Consider the following 23,706-nt stretch of genomic DNA (forward strand, 5'->3'; position numbering starts at 1 on the left):
CGTATGATAAACACTGGTAAAATTTGCAATGTTGATTAAAATTAGATAATTGCGAGAAACTGTTGTAATTACAACAACTAAAAACTATTGTTGTAGTACTATAGAAGCAGAGGGTAGCAATAATCACTTTAAAAATTTCCCACTAATACGTCATTTTAAGCAGTATAGTCATCTTTATACATAGTTATCGTATCACCGGAACGGTTTGAGATCTCAAATTACTGTAAACTGCATTATGACAGGGGTGCCCACAAGGGGGGGGGGGGCTATGACGCAAAACTGCGTCATTGAAATACTGGGGGGTTAAAAATCTATATAAATATGTTTGAAAGGGTGTAAAAATTAATCGAAAAGATTTTTTTTCATGGAAGAACACCTACGGATAGACAATTGAGGGGGGTGCGTCATGGACATGAGGTGGGGTGGGCACCACTGATTATGATCTTTATATATTGAAAACCATCTACGTAATTGCAGTGGTTATATCTAAGCTCTTTACCAAACCAAAGCCATTAAAAAAAAATCAAATTTACAATCCTTTGTAACTTTGTTCATATTTATTCGATATGCGTTATATTACAGTCACAGTATTTGACACTAAGCTACGGAACTATGATCTTTACGTATACTGAAAGCCATCTACGTGATTAAATTGGTAATATATAAGCACTTTTTCGAAATAAAGCCATAAAAAACATCAACCTTGTAATTCCTTGTAACGTTGTTCCTATTTATTCTACATATGTTACACTATGATCATAGTATTCGATATTGTCCCATCAGCCTCACTTGCGTTATTACTTTTATCAGGGTTCCCACTTAATTCAATGACTTTTCCAGGTTTTTAAGGTCACCATTTACAAATATCCAGGTGTTTATACAATGTAAAAAAGCAACTATATTTTTCTCTAGTAAGGAGTTCCTCATCTCCTGTGCATGTACAGTCAGCGACAAAAGTTATTTCCGTTTGATGAAATTAGTTTCGTAAATAACTTCAGAATGGAAGGGCCAGTTTTCAGTAAATTAAAAAGAATGTAATTTTCTGTACGTTCCAGTTATTCTACCGTTATTCCCAAAACAAATTTTACCAAACGAAAGAACTTCTGTCGCTGACTGTACATGTATATAATGTATGTGTATAAGTACAGAAAATTTTCAAAACACACTACTTTATTTTATAAAGTATTCCCTACCAAATAGTCGGGTAAGGCAAAAAGAGAAACAGGTTCTAAGAAGTAAAAATCCGCACTTAAAATTCCCTGTCTTTTCCAGGACATTTTACGAGTGAGCTCAATTCCTTGACTTCTCCAGGTTTTCCAGGTCGGTGGAAACCATGAATGCCTCCAACATTTGAATGTGTTTGTGACACTGTAACGTCCTTAGTTTGTAACATCTAATATAAATAAAATAAAGAATTTGTCTGTGTGCGGCCTGGGGACCAGACGAGTAGACCGACAGTTACCAAATTTTGGTCACGGGTACCTTGGTCCTGGCCGCAGACCAAGACGAAGCTCTTTCTTCAAAATTCGAACCAGGGGCGTTTACCGGTACATGTAAAAGTAGTAAAAATGATATTCGTGTCGAATTCATAGTTTTTGCGGTCGCTGAGATTAATGGTGAAAGTCGATCGCATTAACTTCCAAATTCACCCCATTTGGCTGCAGGCCGGTAGTCACCGGGGAGGGAATACAGGAGCCGTTCCAGGTCAAATCAACACAATTTGTAGACAAAATTTACTTTACCATCACAGATTGTCATGAAATTTTGCACAGGGGTACCATTCATATAGGGGTACTAAGAAAAATATCAAATTTCATCTTTAAATATCAACCGGTATTGTAGATAAGGCTATATAAAGTTTCAAAAAATCGTCCAAAATAGTATGTTCAATGTATTTTGAAATTGGAATTGCGGTTCTCCTAACTGAGCTAGAGAGCTGGTCGAGGTGGCATTTTACAGCATTTTTGATGCCCCTTCCTGTGATGTACAACATCATGTATGCTAATACAGAATTTTTTTTTTTTTTTTTTCAAAATCAAAATCAAAATTTTACTTCAAAATTCTTCAAAAAGTACACATTATAAAAAATCTGAAATTAATTCCGTTAATAGATAGTATTGTTGTAAAGCACCTGGCAAAATATGAATTTGGGATGGTAATGAGTTCATTGTTAAAAAAACTTCAAAACTACCCCTAGAGTTTTCATTAATACCCTGTACCTAGCATGCAATGTTAGGTATGCAAGTATGCCCTACCGAAGTATGCAATGTTTCTTGTTTTACTTGTGGGAATAAATGTGAAGAGTAGAGTAATGGGGCTAAAACATATCATACAGATTTGTAATCTGCTGGCAATACTTACTAGCTCATGCTCTAAAAACTTTAACTTAAAGCTAGTTTAGGTGCTGATACTTTTGAACTTCAGTTTTAAAGAAGTTAATAAAATAATATTAATACAAGTTTCACAAAAATGTTACTGTAAATAAACGTGGTCTGTAGAAAGTATACATCTAGCACTGGTACAACAGCAGATATATATATATATATATATATATATATATATATATATATATATATTTAATTGGTGTAAACAAAAAGATGCCACAAATTGTGTGAATTTCATAGTGACGTTTTCACATATTTCGAATCATCTGTGTTAGTTGAACCTAATTTTCGCTTTGTAATTAAGGGGTCCCGATAAACCACAAAATTTCTCCCAGCTGGAAATCGTGTAGTGGTTCAGATGCCACTTTAAGTAATATGTCCAATACTTCATAATTTCACTGTTACGTAAAAACGTTAAGCCTAAACAAACCAAATGAACTGAAACAACTTCAGCGGGTAGGCCCGGGCCTACCCAAAAATTTTGACAAATATAAACGTCTAAAAGATAATAAATGTATATTTACTGCCAAGGAACAAATCCTATACATTTTTATATTAAAAAAAATAAAATAAAAAATGGCCTACTCAAAATTAAAATCCTGAAGCCACCCCTGCTAACGAAACAAATTCTATCTTATCTATCTGCTTGCCTGAGTGTCTGTTTCATAGTTATCGATGTTTTTAACTTTGCTTAAATATATTGATAAAAAAGTAGGCAAAGTTCATCGACTACATCTATATCTTATCAATTGGACTTTTTAATTTTCTTCAGTAATATCTCATACTAAATTTTTAATTTTAAAATTCCAGCATTCATTGTTTGTATAAACGCCATTTTAGCACACTGGCTATCAGAAACGTACGCAGGAATCTATTTCGGGGGATCCACAGCTTTTCATGGGGCTTCAAATTCAATATAAGGACAAATTGTATTAAAATTTTCAGATGGTTTACAGGGTTGGGAAAAGAAAGTGTCAAAATCTCCAAATAAACATCAATTAGAAGACATATCAGGCTATGCCACCGCTCTCTATGAAGGAAATTGGTGGCTCGGGTGTTTTACACAAAAATGAAGAATTTGATGACGTAACAATAATTTCTTCATCCACTTGGGCCATCTCCATCATTCTCATATCCAAGAAATGATTATGCTATGTGTATGTTAGTAATGGACGTTTTGACGAAAAATTCTGAAATAAAATTTTTATTAAAAAAAAAAAAATTCTGTATTAGCATATATGATGTTGTACACCACAGAAAAGGACATGAAAAATGCTGTAAAATGACACCTCAACTAACTTTCTAGCTCAATTAGGAGAGTTGCAATTCCAATTTCAAAATTCATTGAACATCCTATTTTCGAGATTTTTTCAAATTTTACATAACCCTATCTTCAATATTGATTGATATATAAAGCTGAAATTTGGTATTTTTCTTAATCTATCTAAAGGGTATCTATGTACCAAATTTCATTAAAATCTGAGATGATGAGGTTAAGTCAGTGTTAAATTGATATGGAATGACCCACTGAGACGTAAAAATAATCCAAAATGACCGATATTAGTGTCAAATACATAGTTTTCGCGGTCGCTAAGATCAATGGTGACACTTCCATTGACGATGATTCAAATCCAGCTACCATCGTATGCGGGCCGGGGGTTGCCGAGTAGGGATGGCCAGATCCGGATATTTTTGGATTCGGATCCACTTGGGTCCGGATATCCGGACACTGGATCCGGATCCGAAAAACCGGATCTTGGATCGGATCCGAAATTTCGGATCTTGGATCCGAATTCGAAACTCCGTATCAGAAAATTCGGGTGTTCCGAATCAGCAAAATTTTCGAAATTATTGACAAAGTGATTTTCATTCCTATGCTTAAAATAAGATTTTAAGACACTTTTGGTATCTGATCGTGTGACAGCCTTGCGTTCTCTTCATTCTGTAGATATTTGGTTTTCGTGCCTTAATATGTCACAATTACTCCAAATTTGATTGAGTAAAACTGTCGACTTAGGTGAGAACAATCTCATTGTCAGATTCGATTCTAGTGGAAATACTTGACCGAAAAGGTAGTAAATCTTTTTTAAAGCGGTCGTCCTGATGGAAATTTGTCCTTTGTTTTCTGTAACACTAGTCAAATGTTGGGATGAAACCTTAGTCTCAAGCCCACGCTTCTTCATTAGGCTCAGCCTGCTTACTTTTCTAATTCTTTCTGAGTTATTGTGGTTACTGAATGAGGCCATTTCCTAGTCGTGATGGGCTAGGCCATTGCTAACAGAACAGCCCATAAAATATAGATCAAATCAAATTAAGGAGCAACTTCCTTTTCTTGCTCTTGATGAACTTTTTTTCTTTCTTTAAAAATACGTTTCTCTGTGACCGTACCACTCCAGTTAGAATTAAGAATTGTAGTAGAGATTGCCTAAAGTTCTAAATGGCAATTAATGTATCAAAATCAATGTACTAATGTACTCTATGTGTATACAAAATACCATATGGAGCCTCGAGCAGTAACACGTATCTTTGTAACTAGTAATCCACTACTATTAACTCTGCATAGGTTGTATAAGGATCTATATCATTCATGTAAACACATAGGCGGATCCAGGGAGAGGGCGAAAAGTCGTTCGCCCCTACCCAGCGCCACCATTAACAGTTACTTTAGTAGTAATTTGTGGCAATTTCAGATCATCTAAGTAATTTTTCACTGCTAGCATCCCCAACCGCCCCCTAAGAATTCATCCGCCCCCTCCAGGAGTCCGTTCTGGATTCGTCCCTGCGCAAACATAATATACAACTCATTCAAGAGTACATTTTGGTGGCTTTTTAAAATTTTTATTTTAAAGGATTGTCATTTCTCATGGCTACTTATGCAATTTTGTCCACAGGCATACATGCAATTTCCAGTCATTACGCAAATACATTTATATACTTAATAGACCTCGGCTAGTTGGGGGCTTCGCCACTAGACCCCCGTTATTACGGCCTCGCACCACAAAAGCCTCTAATCATAATCAATTTAGAAAGGGAATGTCTGAGGATTTGCCCTTAGACCCTCTGATATCTCATTTGATCGGCCTATGACCTCGTACCTCCCACTACTATTAACTCTGCATAGGTTGTATAAGGATCTATATCATTCATGTAAACACATAGGCGGATCCAGGGAGAGGGCGAAAAGTCGTTCGCCCCTACCCAGCGCCACCATTAACAGTTACTTTAGTAGTAATTTGTGGCAATTTCAGATCATCTAAGTAATTTTTCACTGCTAGCATCCCCAACCGCCCCCTAAGAATTCATCCGCCCCCTCCAGGAGTCCGTTCTGGATTCGTCCCTGCGCAAACATAATATACAACTCATTCAAGAGTACATTTTGGTGGCTTTTTAAAATTTTTATTTTAAAGGATTGTCATTTCTCATGGCTACTTATGCAATTTTGTCCACAGGCATACATGCAATTTCCAGTCATTACGCAAATACATTTATATACTTAATAGACCTCGGCTAGTTGGGGGCTTCGCCACTAGACCCCCGTTATTACGGCCTCGCACCACAAAAGCCTCTAATCATAATCAATTTAGAAAGGGAATGTCTGAGGATTTGCCCTTAGACCCTCTGATATCTCATTTGATCGGCCTATGACCTCGTACCTCGTAAACTTACAACCATACCGAATCTCAGTTCAAATATCAAGTTGTATGTAATAACATTCCGGTATCCCGAGATATACCGAATTTCAGTGCGAGTAGATGGGGGCTTTCCCCCCAGCCCACACATTTGCTCGGTCTACGGCCTCGCACATCATACGCCTGCAAACATAACGAATTTTTAAGGGGGCGCGGTGGCTCAGTGATAGAGCGCTCACCTCCGGTGCTTGGGGTCCCTGGTTCGATCCCAGCTCGCGCAGTGTGGACTTTGTGGTGGACAAACACCATGCTCGTGGGTTTTCTCGGGGTTTTCCCGTTTCCTCCCACTTTCTTCATTCCATTTATTTCTCATAATCACCGTCTCCTTTAGCCTAACCGGCATAATCGTGGGACGTAAAACTCAAGGATTTCATTTCATAACGAATTTTTGTTCAAATAACAAGTTTCATTTCTCTAACATTCCAGGATTCCGAGATATAAAAGTCTTTTCTCCCCGCCCCTTTTCTTCCCCTCTAAGACACACATCAAAAAACGCTTAAGTACATACCTAATTATTTCAAATGTAAAGTCCAAATACCAAATTCTATGCTCGTAACCTTCAGAGGTTCCCAGATATCGACATGTTATTATAATAATTACAATCCCCACCCTCTTTCCTTTCCATTTTTTTTCCCCCTTTTTACTAAAACATCAAAAAACACTGAAACACATGTCAAATTATTTTCAATGAGAAATGCAAATACCAAATTTCAAGTCTCTAACCTGAAAGGATTGAACATATTAATACAATAATTGTAATCCCCACTTAATTTTCATCTCGCCCTTTTTCTTCCCTTCTGGGCCACATATATATATATATATATATAAACGTTGAAATACGTATCTAATTATTTTAAGTGAGAAGTCCAAATACCAAATTCCATGTTTCTAACCCTTTAAGTTTCCGAGATATAGGCATATTATTATACTAATTGCAATAATTGCAATTACCACCCCTTCTTTTACTTTCTACATCTTCCCTGCCCCTTCTAATTTAAATATCAAAAAGCACTTAAACAAGTATCAAATTATTTTCAATGAGAAACCCAAATACCAAATTTGAAGTATCTAACGTCAAGAATCATCAATATTTTCCACCCCATTTACCCCCTTCCTCGTCGAATTTCCCGAAGTTCTTCCTTAGTGGTATCCTACGTCACAAAGCCTATAAACTGTCCAAATTTCAAGTTTGTAGCTTAAGCGATTTGGCCTGTACGGTGATCTGTCACTCAGTCACTCAGGACTTTGCCCTTTTTATATAGAGAGATTTAAGATTTTATGGGAAAGCCATGGATTTTGTTCTAAGGCCGCCTGTGTCTTAGAAATGTAATAGCTTTGCTATAAACTTTAAGCAATCAACTGACTGATCTGCGTCTATATGTATTATGTAAAATACCGCTTATGATATTCATTTTGCTCGTAATAAAAAAAAAATAGAAATGATGGCGAAATTTCAAAGACATCCATGATTTTAGCGTAATGCTGCAGGAGTTCAGATCATTGAATTAATTATAAGAGCCGACTGTATAAGATAGACTACATTAATTTCCAATGTGGCACAAAGAAAATATGCAGCATTACTATGCAGTTTTTCAACGTTATAACTCATTCTGAAAATATTATCATAGGTCTCACAAACAATCGAATTTTAATCCTAACTCGATTAATATATAACAAAAGGCAGATCTATACAACTACTGACTTGAGATGAAAGTGGCATACTTGTAGTAAGTTTAAAGATATACTAAAGACTAAATGATGGGGTGTGCGCAACAGTGGTCTAACCCCGAAAATGTGAAAATGAGATTTTGATGTAATATTTTGTCATTTAAACTGAATTGTTTTCCCACTGAGTTAGATAAAATTCATCTAGTAAATTTTATACATATGGATATTTTAGTTCTGGGTCTCAATCTAAGGCCTAAAATATTCAAAACAGGAGTCCGAATCTGAACTTCGAAATTTCGGGTGTGGATCCAGGAACCGGATATCCGAATCCGGATCCAATATTTGAAACTTCGGATCCGGATCCAAGATCCGAAATTTCGGATCCGGATCTTATAGGATCCGGATCCGTTTGGCCATCCTTATTGCCGAGACATTAAAAATAATCCAAAATGACTGATATTAGTGTTAAATTTATAGTTTTCGCGGTCGCTGAGTTGAATAGTGATACTTCCACAGGCGTTTACTTCCAAATACAGCCCCCCATTCGAAGAACAGGTATTTCAGCTAGTTGAATAATAAATGTGGTTTATAAGTTTTCGTTTAACATGTAAATCTGAAATATGTAATAATCTGACGTAGTGCCACTTGAAAATATATAACTTTAAGTTGGGTTGACAACATTGTTGATCTTATGGTACTGCAGAGTATATCAAATAATGTTACCCTGTCGATATATGTTCAGAACAAAATTTCAGCGTTTTGTATCTATTAGTTTAAAAGTTATAAGGACTATCAAGATGAATAATCCACCCTGTGCTTATATATTAAAATATTTTTACTTCCTATGAAATTCTCCAATATGTTTGTGTTTCATCAATTTTATTACTAACATAGTCCTGCAGACATTTTGAGGCAAGAAATATATTACGACAGAAGTCAAATCTAAGGCTCTAATTACAAAATTTTAGTTGTTTCGTCCTGTCAGGTACAAATTTTTTACATTCGATGCATTTACATATAGTACATAGCGTGTATTGTATTACAAGTACTAGTTTTATTGCCGTCTGTAAAGCGGTATTTTAAATGCTTATACATTTTTTCTTTAATATTTTCTTTATGTATGTTAAATTTATTCCTTTAAGGCTACACCCGGATACTTTGTTTTATTTTTCTGCGATAACAGCACTTCTACCTCTTCGGCAATTCATATCGAGATCTTGTAGACTGACGTCATCTGTTACATAGCGTGTCTCAGACAAGAGGTGGTGCATGTGCCTGCTTGAGTCTACATTCAGCTATTGTGACTTCATGAGCAACATGTCAATCAGAAGTCACAGACATCAGTTGAGTGGAATCAGAAAACTTTTTTTTTTTTTTTTTTTTTTTTTTTTTTTTTTTTTTTTTTTTTTTTTAGTACGTAGGTGTGAAGGATTGATTGGCCGCTTAGGAACTGTCTATGAATCACAAAAGACTGTCATCTATTTATTGACTCAAGCAAAAGGAGTTTAAAGGGAATTCTGCATAGTGGCAAGCAACGAGCATCTCTTCCAGTAGCTCATTCAACATATCTAGAAAAATGAAAATGAAATGAAATCTTCAAGTTTTACGTTACACGGTTATGCTGGCTAGGCTAAAGGAGACGGTGATGACAAGAAATGAATGAAATAGTGGAATGAAAAAAGTGGAACGAAACGATAGAACCCCGAGAAGACCCACGCACATGGTGTTTGTCCACCACAAAGCTCACTTGACGCAAGCTCAAATCGAACCAAGGACCCACTGCACCAGAGATGAACACTCTACTACTGAGCCACCGCAGTCCCGTGACATATATAGAAGAAATCTATGATACTTTATCTATTTTAGAAGAAAAATCAATCAAATACTATGAATGTAAGTGATATAAAAATTGTGATATGAAGGTGTGTACGATTGTATTGGGCCAGTAAGAAGGGTACACTAATTTTTGGGGAGGGGGAGGGTGCAAATGAGACAGCAGAGTATGTGAAATATATTGAACAGTTTCGAACTGACCAAATAAAACGCTTTAGTGCCGGAAACGATTTGATTTGTTTTTTAGCGTTCATTTCAGCAACGAGGCTGTATGAGAAGTGGACCTACAGCTTACCGTGCAATTCGAATCACATGAGGTCTGTCGGGAACCGAACCAGGGTCTGTCAGGCCAAAACCGCTTAGCGACGAGGGAGATCAGTGCTGAGAATCAAAAATATAGCGCATTCACCATTAATTGACCCTCAGAATGTTTTGTTATCTTCCTTGCGTATTATCTTAGGGATAATGAAGCGTTGGGAAAAGATGGTCCTTGTTTCCAATATCTAGATCAAACATTTCCCTTGTTAATCAATGCAAAGATTAAGGAGGGCATTTCGGAGGGCAGATTCGCGAGCTCAAAAGATTCTGCGTTCAGAAATACAGAAATATCTTGGCCGATGCAGAGCTTTAGGCATGGGACTCATGTATCGAGGGTGTTAACAACTTTTTGGGTGGTATCAAACATGATTGATACAGATTGTAAAAACCATGCTCCAAAAATATGCATGCACACGGACATCACATAAGCCTGAAGTTATATTTCTTCCATTCTCAGCTTGACTACTTTTCACTGAACTTAGACTCACTGAGTGGAGGAAAGGGGAGAGGTTCCACCATGATATTAAAGAGGAAACGACGTATCAGAGAGGTAGGACGTGTCCATAATGGCAGATTACTGTTGGCAGTGGCGGATCCAAGGGGGGGGGCTATACGGGCTACAGCCCCTCCCCCTTGACGCTCAGATATGCACTGGATAAAATGGGCTTCAATCCTGCTTTACACTGAATAAAACAGTAAAATATGGTTTAGCCCCTCCCTTGATCATATCCTGGATCCGCCCCTGACTGTTGGTGCCTAGTATGAGTAACCACGTAATGACCATACCCACAAGTCGACACTGCTCACGTTTCCAACTAAGTAACTGAGCAGATAATTTGTATTTGGTGACTTTCAAATAATTTCAAGCTTCTTTGAACGTTTTACACCTGTTTTCATTATATTTTGTTGTTGATCCTCTGTGCTACACACCAGTGCTGGGACCTATTTCAAATGAATGTATTTCAGATACTTATTTAAAATACAAAATACCATTTTGTATTTTATATTTTAAATACATTTTCAAAAACTTTTGTATTTTATATTTGAAATAGGTTTTGTAGTGTATTTTTTTATTTTGCATAATATGCAAAATACAAAATAGGTCTGATCTTGGCAATAAAATTTTACGCAGTTTACGAACCTGTACAGTATACTAGAAACTAACAGTTATAAATATTACTTCGCGGTACCATTGTAGATTGCCTGCTGTTGCGGAACTTGCAGTCGAAATCTCCGAAATCATGCGAAGTTTTCAAAGATATTGTTGGTGTGCCTCCCACAATACCTTGTCGTACAATGTGGAATTCTTATTTTGATAGTTTAATGAAGTTTCAAAACGTAAAAATTAAGTTAAAAGATGCATGCCTTGCACTGGAAATTTCCACTTTTAAAGATAACGAGTTGGAATTTCTCGACGAATACTTAAATTGTATGGAGCCCATCGCACAAGGACGTGATCGACTTCAATCGTCTGACTCTTTCTTTTATAGCGAGCTCATCCCAGAACTTATTCGGATGAAGAAAGTTCTGGAAAAATTGACACTCCGTTCATTAAAGTACTGTAATCCGCTAGTGAAGGCATTGTTAAAGGGCATGGACAAAAGATTCCATGAATATTTAACCTTGGAGTCATCAGTGAATGATGCTATTCTTGCTTCTGTCACTCATCCGTTTTTTAAACTTAGATGGATTTCCAACGAAAACAGATCATCTGTGAAAGATGCATTTATGGAAGTGATTCACCATGAAAACTCAACTGACAAGACTGTACCATCAAATGAAAAAGCACATGATCTTAATGATGAACATTATTATTTGTTCGATCACGAGGAGAATATCTGTGCGTCCACCAATGCTTCTCAGTACCAGTGTCACCAATGTCTTGACGATTCAGATACTTCACTGTGTGTACTGAAGAAGTATCAGCTTGTTCTCAAATTATTTAAAAAGTTCAATACATGTGTGCCAAGTTCAGCAGGTGCTGAGTGACTTTTCTCATTTGGAGGCCTTATTATGAGACCCAAAGAATGAGCATGAGTGACAAAATGTTTGGAAAACAATTGTTGCTGAAAGCGAATAGGCATTTCCTTAAATGAAAGAATCGAGTTTGATGTAGACCTAATGGAAATGTTTGATGTTGGTTAGTGCAAGGAAAATGGATGTGTTTGATGTCTAAATTATTATATGAACCATAGTCAATACAAATATTTTGCGGACTATGCATAAAATAAGTTATACCTATTTTGTATTTTGCAAATGTATTTGAAATACGTATTTTGTATTTTATATTTTAAATACATTTCTGAAAACTATTTTGTATTTTAAATACATTTTGTGATACTATTTTGTCTTTTGTATTTCAAATAGGTTTGCTTACCTCTTTTGTCCAGCACTGTTACACACACATTTGACATTATGATTTATACTAAATATTTAATGCAAATCAGTAAACCACGTTCCAGCTGTACATTGTAGAAAATCCTTACGTGATATGGAAAAATGGTCGATAAGATTTGAAATCAGCACAACGAAATTAAGTAAGAGCACGTGTTTTACTTTAGCAAAACAACAGATTTAATTTACAGTCCTCTGTAATCATGAGACTGATCAAGTAGATGTTGGACTGGAAGAGAAGTAAGGAGAAAGAAGAAACTACTTCCCTACTTTTTTTTACAGGCCACTCAAAAACTGCAAAAATAAGGTTTCGGTAAATCATAAAAAAGAAGAAAAAATCCGTTCACCACAAGACATTGGCTATATCATGAAAAGTAATGGAAGTGTTACACTATCACTTTCTTTTCACAGGTTTTCATAAATAAACATATTATTTGATAGTAAGCATCCCCATCTTTCACAATCTAGGAGGGGTCTAGGGGTGTTTTAAATCAGTAGGGAAAACTGAATGATACTCTTCACCCAGACTGTCGTGTAATAGGCAAGATCAAAGCTCAACTTCTATTCGTGCTTTGAAAGTCTAAAGCATAAGTCGGACGATAGATCATGTTCTCTCTTTCATTCAAGTTTGAGAAATGGAATAATGAATTCTACAAATCATGTGGCAGCAAATTTAAAACACTGTCTCGAATTTACCAAATGCTGGTTTTATAAACGAAAACTTTTGCTTACTCAGTTCAGGACACAAATATACTTAAAGAAAAAGTTAAAGCTTAAAGTAAAGAATACTTAAAGTAAAGAATATACTTAAAGCAAACAGACACTTGACGAAACCAACTATGTAAAATATCTGTTCGGTTTCAACTATATTACATAAAAATTATCATTGCTTTCGCAAAGTTACACAAGAAATTCGACACTTGATTACCTGTAAGTTAATCTAAAATGTAGTGATTAGAACTGATTGTTTTAATACTTACGCAGCCATCAGTTATGAAAGCAGATCCTAGCTTGGCAATTTTGTCTCTAGCTTCCATCAATTTCTTTAGAAACAGCTCTCCGCGATTAACCATTATCACTTTACATTTCTCAAAGGGCTGTCAAGTAAAAAGTTTCTTTATACTCAGGAACTTTCCAAGGTTCATACAACTGTGAAATTAGGTTTAACTGAAGTAACATTAAGAAATCACAATTAGCAAATAATCGCATTGTAATAATAAAAATGCTAACTAAATCATTTACAGCAATTCACACTATAGAAATTTTTCCACTATAGCGAAACATCACGTAAATTTACAAAATGTAATTCATGCTTACAACTATGTTACTAATACAAAGTTTACATGGTGAGCTATCATTTAGAACAGAATTAAAATAAAGAAAAACACGTTACGTTTTGTTTGATAACATTGAATGTGATCACTACATCCCATTGAACTTCATGCGTACGAATATTCGAATTAGTTAACGAAAAAAATTATACAGCTGAGGGAGTACAATATTTCAAAGAAAATATTCTGAGAAAGAAAATAATTTCAATAATACAGGATATTTAAATTCCACATTAAGATGAAAAAAATGAAGTGAAATCTTTGAGTTTAACGTCCCACGTTATACCCTTGGGGCTAAGGGAAACGATGATTAAAGCAAATGAATGATGATGGAAGAATTGGTGGAATGGGAAAGTGGGAGGAAACGGGATTGATTGATTGATTGATTTTTAGTTTAGCGTCCCGTTCAGCAGCGAGGCTATATGAGACGTGGACCTACTGATTAACGTGGAATCCGAACCACATGAGCTCCCACCGGGAATCGAACCCGGGTCTCCCACACCAAAGGCGCGTACGCTAACCGCTTAGCCACGAAGGAGCTCCGGGAGGAAACGGGAGTACCCGAGAAAACCCACGAGCACGATGTTATCCACCACAAACTTATTTGGCAGGGGATTGAACCAGAGACCCCACGCACCAGATGTAAGCGCTCTATCACTGAGCCACCGTATCCCCTCCGCCCCCCCCCCCCATTAAGATAGATTTTATTCTTTCTTGTAACATTCAGGTCTCTAAGTTAAGAACAAACATAAATAAATAATAATAATAACGAAGTGAGTTTAGTTTCATACTGTGAAACTACGGTACACTTCCAAACTATGCAAATTCAATACTCAAACTGAAAGCAGTATATCTAAAACTTCGGATTTCAACAAAGGCATAAGGCCAAACATTGAACCTGTTCCTCGAACGCTGAATAAATATCAAAAAGCCATTACTCACTGTTTTTGCTCTATGGAAATTAATATTGAAACCAGTACTTCCAGTTGCAACAGAGGAATAAAGTCAGAGATGAAACACATTTTGCGGAACTGAATCCTATCAAAAAAAAACACCTGCTGATCGCTATCTATTTCCATCCTTACACTATAGCGATCAGTGTTGAATCAGGAAATCTGCGGTTTCCACCACTTTCGGTTTGAACAGAGAGATAAAAATTGAGACACAGCTTGTTCTGGGACTCTGAATCCACGTCAAAAAAAAAAAAGTTTCTCGCTATTTCTTCCTGTTTTTGCTCTATAGAGATCAATATTGAAAACGGAAGTAGTAGTAAATTTCTATCACTTCCGGTTTTAGTAGTGTAATAAGGGTGAATGATATCATTCTTGACACGCTAAATTGATTCCAAAAAACCGCTTGTCGCTTTTTTTTTTTTTTTTTTTTTTTTTTAATCAACGTTGAAAGCGGTAGTGCTAGAAAATTTTTACCACTTCGGATTTTAGTAGAGTACTTTGAAGATTACTTTAACCCGTTCCTTAGACATTGAATCGATTCCAAAAAACACTTTCGCTATATATTCCGTTTTCGTTCTATAGTGATTAACTTTGAAACAGAAAATCACTTATTTCTACCACTTCTGGTTTTAATGTAAAAATGTACACTGAGACGGAACCTATTCTTGGGACGCTGAATCGATTGAAAAAAAAACTTCTCAATACTTATTATTTTTGTTCTTATGTGTGTCGACAGACAGACGGACATAGCCATTCTATAAGACTTCCGACATTCTGTAAGAATTCCGAGAAGCATGAAGAGAATTATGGGTCGAGCAGAAAACGAATGAGAGGGCATTAGAAGAAGTGAGGGAGAAAAGAACAATTTTAGATATTATTGAAAAAATGAAGAGAAACTAGTTAGGCTAAGAAAGAACTGTATCATGAAGGAGTGCTATAAGGTATAGTAGTAGGAAAGTGAGGGAGGGGCGAAGGAGACTATAATTGATGTACGGTATCAAAACAGAAAAATCGTACGTGAAAACGAAGAGCATAGAAGCTTCTCAGTTGAGACAAGTGACTGCCAATAATAGCAAATTATGATAATGGTAGTGGTGTAGATACCATCTTACGATACGCATTTCGAAGTAACATGATAAAATCTTAGTTTGAGATAGGTGATAACTATATTCCAAAATTCATTTCAAACGGTATAGCCTTCTTCCTATGATTCAATCCTACAAAAGATCACTTTCATTTTTAGACATAAGACACACAGCTCTTATATATAATAATGAAATTTAAAATAATAAAAGAAGAAGACGCTCTTTATTAGTCATTAACTTTTGATGTATTATAATAGGAAAACTCACACAAAAGTTCAACTGCCTTTACAGAACTTTACGCAACGTAAAATCACTCAAACAACGGATACTTCTATTTAGGGTGTTATTTTTTAAATTCCATTAAAAATCTTAAAATACACATAGTTAGTTACATTCGTCTTGAGAAAATCATAATGAAATCTTTTCGATAGTATTAGAAAAAGACTGACCTCTGTATCTAGTTGAGTTAGTGTCACAAATCTCATGAACAATTCACATCCAGAAATTACGGCTGTAACTGGATTATCTGTCTTCTTCATGACTTTAATTGCTTCTTTCAGATTAGAATGAAGTTCTTGCACTGTTTCCGCTAAAAATACAGTAAAAATAGTACTCTCAATTAAGAAACAACATTTACTGAAATGATACGATCAAGACGAAAGTACTCGTACTCTTTATACATTTTTTTTTTCCATTTTACTATTTGAAAGGAACAGCCTAGTCGTAAACTGCAACCATCTCACATCACTTCTATTTACAGGTTAAGCTGAAGCTTTCATATACTTTCACATTTTAGAACAAACAAAATTTTAGTAATAAAATCAAAGGGTAGTCACTTTTACTCCTGCAAATTGTTATATATTACTTAAAAATTTATATTAAACATTAAATTTGTCAAGATTTGAGAAATATCAATAAAATAAAATGGATCAAAAAGTCTTCATCGCTCATAGAAATACACGCGTACGAGACGAGACTTCTATCATTCGAAAGAGGGTACCAAAATTAAATTCGACATTGGTATTTTGGGAGGGAGAGGAAGTTGAAATAACATCACTGATACCTTCACTGTTTTCACCAAGCTCTGAGCAAAAAGAAAATCTAAGATATGTATTCTGTGGAACAACTAGATATTTTTATTTATAAGTGTAAGATTTAATTTACCTACATCCTATTCCTACTAACTGCCGCTCCTAAGTCTTGGCAATGCTGACAGCTATCAGCGAAATTTCGAGGTTTAATATAGTTTTTAAATTGGAGGAAAAAAATAAGTGCTTTTTGAGTTTATTGATAAGATTGCTCTTCAAGTGGTTTACAGTGCAAAAGATTTTAGTACTTTCTAATTATCTACAAATTTTAACAATAACTATTATTGTCAGCCTTTAAAAAATAAAAGATGCTGATACACTTTCGTTCAAATTTTAATAAAGGAGATACTTTAACGCCCATATTTTACAATTTGTACTAAATGGATCTAAGATAGTCACCGAGTCAAGCTATTATTATTTTCCTTGATTCTATTATCATAACTATGTGCTGGCTGAAGTAGACATCCAACTGAAAAATATAGTCAGAAGTGAGAAAGAAGTTGGATGGATACTGAAAAGTTTAAAAATGAAGACCTAAGAAATTGATTCGTACGAAAATTTACATAAAAATATTCGAACTCAGAAAGGAAAGAAAGAAGCTAACGGGCCATGGAAGGATGTTAAACTTTACATGCATTAGGCTGCAGAAGTAGTAGGGTATCGTGAACAGAAAACGGTTAAGAAACTACGGATTACGAAGAGAATATGAGAGAACGGACGGTCTGGAAACAGGATAATACAGAGGAAGTCAATGGGACATAAAAGGGAAATTAAATAACCAACTACGAAGGAAAACAGAGTACAGGAAGAATTCTCTAAAAGCAAATGTGAGGTCAGAGAAGAACTAGAAAAAGTAGGGAAATATGTGGAAATGTACAATAAAATGTAATTAATATAAATTCAGAGGAAAGGAGGAAATGTAATTAATATAAATTCGAGGTCAGTATAATCGAAGTATAAAATAAAACAGGAAAAACAATCAACAAGGAAAACGAAGTTTAAGGAAGAATATGTAGAGAGCTTGTACATAAATAAGGATAGACCGTATACTCTAGTGCTAAATAACAACACAAATAGCGAGAATGATAACGGATTTGGGATTCTTCGAAATGAGTTTTGAGAAAACGATATCCAAAATAAGGAACGAAAAGGCAACTGTTATAGATAATACAGGGTGTCTGGAATGGGGCTGATGGTTTTTGAAAGTGAATAGTTTTAATATGGTCAGAGATACAGAAGAAAGAAGAAGAAAAACATGCATTTTAAAGGAGAACTCAAAAAGTTTATTTGGTCATTCTAACTCATAGTCATTCAGTCAGGTATAAGTCATTCTAACTCAGTGTAACTCCACGTGAGCTCCATTTGTAACACTTACAATATCTAGCCTGAACTCGATCTCTCTCCTCATGTATTCTGTAACATCTGAGATATTACTGAAGCAACCGCATTCCTAATACTGCTCTTCAGTTCATCAAGGTTACGCACCTTTTCACCAGAATACACAAGGTCTTTCACATACACCCACAGGAAGAAGTCCAGGGAGTATCATCAGGAGAGCGTGGAAGCCACCTAATTGGCCCATCATGGCCTATCCAACGGTCGGGAAATTCAGTATCAAGGTACTCCCTCACTTGTAGGCTCCAATGTTGCGGGGCACCATCCAATTGGAATATCACTTGAGCTTGCAAATATTGTAACTAGAGAACAGTAAAGTGTTGAAACGTGTCTAAGAACACATTTCCTGTTATGGTTTGCTCTATGAAAAAGAAGGAGCCTAGAACTGCATTGTGTGTTAAAGCACACCGAACATTCAATTTGGGAGTGTCTCTAGAATGTTCTATGTACGCATGCGGATTTTCAGATCCCCATATCTTAACGTTGTGTCTGTTAACACAGCCAAACAAGTCAAAGTTGCCTCATCAGAGAAAACAACGTTCAATAGGAAATTATGGTCATTTCCAGAATTTCAGTAGCAAATGCTGCTCTCTGTGGCTTATCGTTGGGCTTAATTTCTTGTAACAATTGTACCTTATACGCACGAAAACGTAATCGTTTGTGTACCACATCGTACACTGTTGACTTTGGAATTGCCATTTGCCTGCTCGCTGCGCGAATTGACTTCCTCGGGCTACGTAAGAAACGCTCTCTTATTGCTTCCATATTTTCTTCTGACACATGCGATTTACCACCGCTGTGTTGTTTCACTACACTCCCCATTGATAAAAACTGATCCTTCCACGCCAGGATACTGTTGCGTTATGGAGGATCCTTATGGTAAACACGTCGAAAGTTTCGTTGAACTTGAACAACACTTTTTGTCTGTGCAAACCACCACACGCATTGCGCCTTTTCGACTGCCGACGCCATTTCTGTTTATCGGCGATGGTTTTTCAAGGCGTCACCGGTAGTTGTTCAAGTATGAAAATTTGCTGAACAAAACTTTTTGAGTTTTCCTTCAATATGAATGTTTTTTTTTTTTTTTTTCTGTATCTGTGACCATATTAGAACTATACACTTTTAAAAGCCGTCGGTCCCATTCCAGATACCCTATATATCAATTGATTCCATTAAGAATATGGGAAAAACCGGCAAGAAAAATTATTCTGACTGAAATATGTGAAACAAGCCAGTGAAGAAAAGATTTTATGACGACAATTATGAAATCACTAACTAATAAATACAATTCAGAGGATGCTAGTGGATAATTAAAAGTACTCGGTAAATGTTTATATAAAAGGGAAAGGAAGTGTATGTAATGTATATTGATCTTGAAAAGACTTCTGACCGAACAAACTGGGATATGTTGATGGGAATTCCAAAGAAGATTCTGCTGGAATGAAAAGACCGAATACTCATACGAAACTTACATATGAATTACCAAGTAAGAGATATAATAGTGGAAGAAATGAAGAGGAGAGTGTAATTAGATAGGCAGTTTAATAGGGATGTTGCCTCGAACCAATGTTATTTAATATACATCTAGAAGAAATAGTGAAGGTCTAGATGAATAGCGGTATTTCGGCAAGAAGTGAAAGGTTTAGATATATACGGTTTTAAAGGTGATGTTCTTGCTGCGGACTCTGAAGAGAAAAGTAAGATGTAATAAAACCTGGAAAGCTACGAAAAACATGGTATGAAAATAGACATTACGAAAAACAAACGTAATGGTGATTGAATTATACAATCTGCGTCAAATATAGAGGTGGAAGAGAAGAAAACGGAGTAGGTAACTAGTGTGCAGTACTTAAGCAGTACTATTACTAAAGATATGAAGTGTAAACTAAAACATATATGCAAGAATAGGAATGGCGAAAAATGACACTAGAAATGACAAAGTAAGATCTTTACACGACGTTTAACCATTAAAAAAAAAGTAGGAAAAATAGGAATGTTTTGTCAAAAAGTAAGAGTAAGTAGAATCACTAGTATATATCCTTTCCACATATGTTTACATACGCACACTCCTTTTCAATAAATCTGATGGTTCCCTTTATGTTTATTAATCGTTATATTTGCTACTGTCAGCAAGATTGACGGCATAAGCAGATAAAATTATTTAAGATTATCAGTGCGCATTTAAGTGAAATGGATCAACTATCGACCAGCTATTTACCATTCATCAAATACTCGAAAAGAAATGGGACTACAATACTCCGGTACAATCTTTCATTTATTCATTTCAGAAAAGCCTACGACTCTATTGGGAGGGAAACATTGTATAGCATTCTTATTGAATTTGGAACACCGCAAAAGCTAGATAGATTAATTAAGATGTGTTTAAATGTATCCCAACGAAAAGTCAATAGGAAAATACTTGTTCACGAGCTTTTACGGCAAGAATGCTTAAACAACGAGACGCGTTTTCTCCATTATTATTCAATTTTGTTCTAGAATACGAAAGAAAATCAAAGATAGCAACTACGGTGTAAAGCTGAATGCTTGCTCCCGGGTTGTGGCGTATGCTGATGATAAAAATCTGATAGGGGATGATAGGAGAACAATATAAAGAAATGCAGAGGCAGAGAAAACTAAATACATGGGAGTTCACCGTGACCGTAATATTGCAAATTATGGATACGTTAAAATATCAAATATTACTTTCAGAGTAAGTGGATACTTTCAAATATCTAGGACCAACCATATCCAAGAAGAAATTACATGTCGAGTGGAAGCAGGGAATCCGTGTTATTATTCAGTCCAAAATCTTTTGTTTTCGCGATTTCTGTTGAAGAATTTGAAGCTTAAAATATACGAATGATAATTATTCCTGTTGTATTGTACGGTTGCGAAACATGGTCGCTTACTTTAAGGAAAGAACGCAGACTGAAAGTATTTGAAAATAAAATCCTGAAACGAACTTTCGAATCCAAGATGGGCGGGAATGGAGAATGGCGGAAACTTCATAACGAGGAACTGCATGATGTATATGCTGTCTAACTTCGTTAGGGTCATTATGTCTATCAGGTTAGGTGGGGAGGTCATGTAGCCAGACCACTAGAACGACCTAGACGCAGATGGAAGGACAATACTAAGATGAACCTCGCAAAAATAGAAATGCAAAGTAGAAACTGGATCCAGTTGGCTAAGGACAGAAGCCAATATGAGCTTTTGAGAATGTAACATTAAATCTCTGGATTCCATTGGTCATAGAGTTAGTTAGTTAGTTGTGTTTGCCCAGACGTTATCGATTCTACTACTTTTCTTTCTGAAGGCACATAAGGAACCTCATAATTTTTTAGTAACTTCCACTCATCTCAGTGAAGTAATGCCTATGGAAGGCCATGTTTAACGTAAGTTGCAATAACTAAACTGTTTTTCAGAAGAGAATTGGTCAATGGTAGTTTTGAAAATTCATTACTTATTGTTAGAGCTACGAACTCTAGGTCCAATTTTTAAAATTATGTATACAACAGTGCCAAAACTAATTATAACATATATAAGGACTCAACATTCACTCACATCCTAAAACGAGTCCCATAACACAATGTTATTAAAATCATAAGTCCAGAAAAATATTAAAAAACAGGCAACACTTCATTTTTTTACTTTTTTTATTATTTATTGTGGTAAAAACCTATGTTTGTTACATAAACATTCTATTAACACAATTATTAATTTTTCCAATGAAATCTTGATTTTGAAGAAAATGCAAATAATACGCAATACTCATCACTTAAGTAATAATGTAGGCAATATACAGATACTTATGAATTTAGTGAATACACCTGAACAAAAGTGCAACTTCCAAAATTAACATGCTTAGACAACCTTTCATCCTCACAACAGCTGTGATGCGATGTGAAATGGAGTCATAGAGGTCGTGAGTGGTAGCAAGTGGAATATTACATCATTTAGTGTGCAATGCATCATTTAGCTCCGTGAGTGAGGATGGAGGCGGAAATCTGCACTGGATACCTGTCCCTAAAATGGTCCATAGATGGTCAATTATTTATATGTTCAAGTCCGAGGATGTATTAAACTTATCCCGTTGTTCCTCAAACCACGCAGCAACAGCTCTATCTATGTGAATGGGCACATTATCATCCTCGAATATGGGTGTCATTGTCCGAAAACAACATCTGAACTATGGGATGCACATGCTCCCCTAAAATGGTAACATAATCACGGACAATGAAGCAACTTGTAAGCGTCAGCACAGGGTCCATCACCATGTTTCACGGTTAGGCAGAGGCACTGCAAACCATACGCTTCTTTGGGCGTCCATCACACATAAACACGACCCATGTTTTGAAATAAGGTAAACAATGATTCATCCGACCATATCAACAGTTCCAGTCATTAGCAGTGCATGCTGCATGTTCGCGGCATCACTGAAATCGTGCTAAAGCGTTATGACCTGTTCGCCCGTGTAACCTGACCCCGTATCTTCATGTTATGAAACAAATTGTGATTGTCAACACAGGTTGTGAGAAGTGCGACTGAAGTTCCTCCATCGCCTGTACGGCAGTCGATGACGGTTCTGAGTGACAATCCGCTTTAATACTCGGCAGAAGCTGTAACTAATGGTTTTCTTCTGACCAATATTTCTCTTCACCGATGTACTTTTGCCCTGCGTTTTGAAGGTCATCACTACTGTTCTTTGCGATACACCCAACACACTTGCTACTTTTGCCACGCTCACACTATATAACCGATTTGCCCTCTGGAAATCAGAGAGGTCGCCCATTTTATACCATTACAGTCTGTTCAATTCACTGCACACTGCCGTCCTACTGCTCCTTACATACTACAGAGTTTACCCTAACACACTACAACTAACAGCCCACCGCTACGATAGCTGCCTGCCTATCTGATCCAAACATCTGACGTGTTTCTAACGCCAGGTGTTTCCATTAAATTGATAACTAGCTGTAGATCGAAACAGGCAAAATAAATTTTGATTAAATTAAAGCAAAGTACCGACCTTCCTCTCTATCATATATTTAATATTATAGAATTTACATGTTGACTACTATTCAGTCTCTAGTTATTACTAACATTTTGGTAGAAGTTTGAATTCATCGTACCCTACAAAACGATACGTTTATTTTTGTTTAAAGAACTTAAGAAACGTTTATTTAAGCTTTTCAATTCACCTCTATGTTACCTGATGAGAGATAAAGCATAAAAATCGAAACATTTCTAAAACTAAATTTTTCTTTCTTCCAGCAGTCAAGATTGCTATACACACACACATATATATATATATATATATATTCACATGTTTCAATTTTTCACATATTTCATTCTTAAGAAATAGGAACATATAGGAAAATGTAACAATCTTCACTGCTGGAAGAAGAAAAACAGAGTAGTTTTTAAAATATAGATTTTTATGTACTTTATCTGTCTTCAGGGAGTACAGAGATAAAGTGGGAAGTTTATTTTTGAAAAATAAAAAAAGAAGTAAACATACCATATTAATATAAAGTATAGGATAATTTCTTGTGTACTTAAAAGTGC

The 23,706-nt window shown here is 35.8% G+C and overlaps 1 protein-coding gene across 1 annotated transcript in view; it reads right to left on the bottom strand.

The window, feature by feature from the left end:
- eIF2Balpha (eukaryotic translation initiation factor 2B subunit alpha) overlaps positions 1-23,706 on the bottom strand; it is a 76,370-nt gene that overhangs the window by 44,752 nt on the left and 7,912 nt on the right. The window contains exons 3-4 of the mRNA XM_081748872.1: positions 16,105-16,244; positions 13,267-13,383 (exon numbers count right to left, since the gene is read on the bottom strand). Coding sequence (XP_081604998.1) covers positions 13,267-13,383; positions 16,105-16,244 — 257 coding nt within the window. The remainder of the gene's footprint in view (positions 1-13,266; positions 13,384-16,104; positions 16,245-23,706) is intronic.

The sequence above is a fragment of the Thermobia domestica genome, chromosome 2 (genome assembly GCF_964235325.1).
Source record: "Thermobia domestica chromosome 2, izTheDome1.hap1.1, whole genome shotgun sequence".
NCBI lineage: Eukaryota > Metazoa > Arthropoda > Insecta > Zygentoma > Lepismatidae > Thermobia > Thermobia domestica.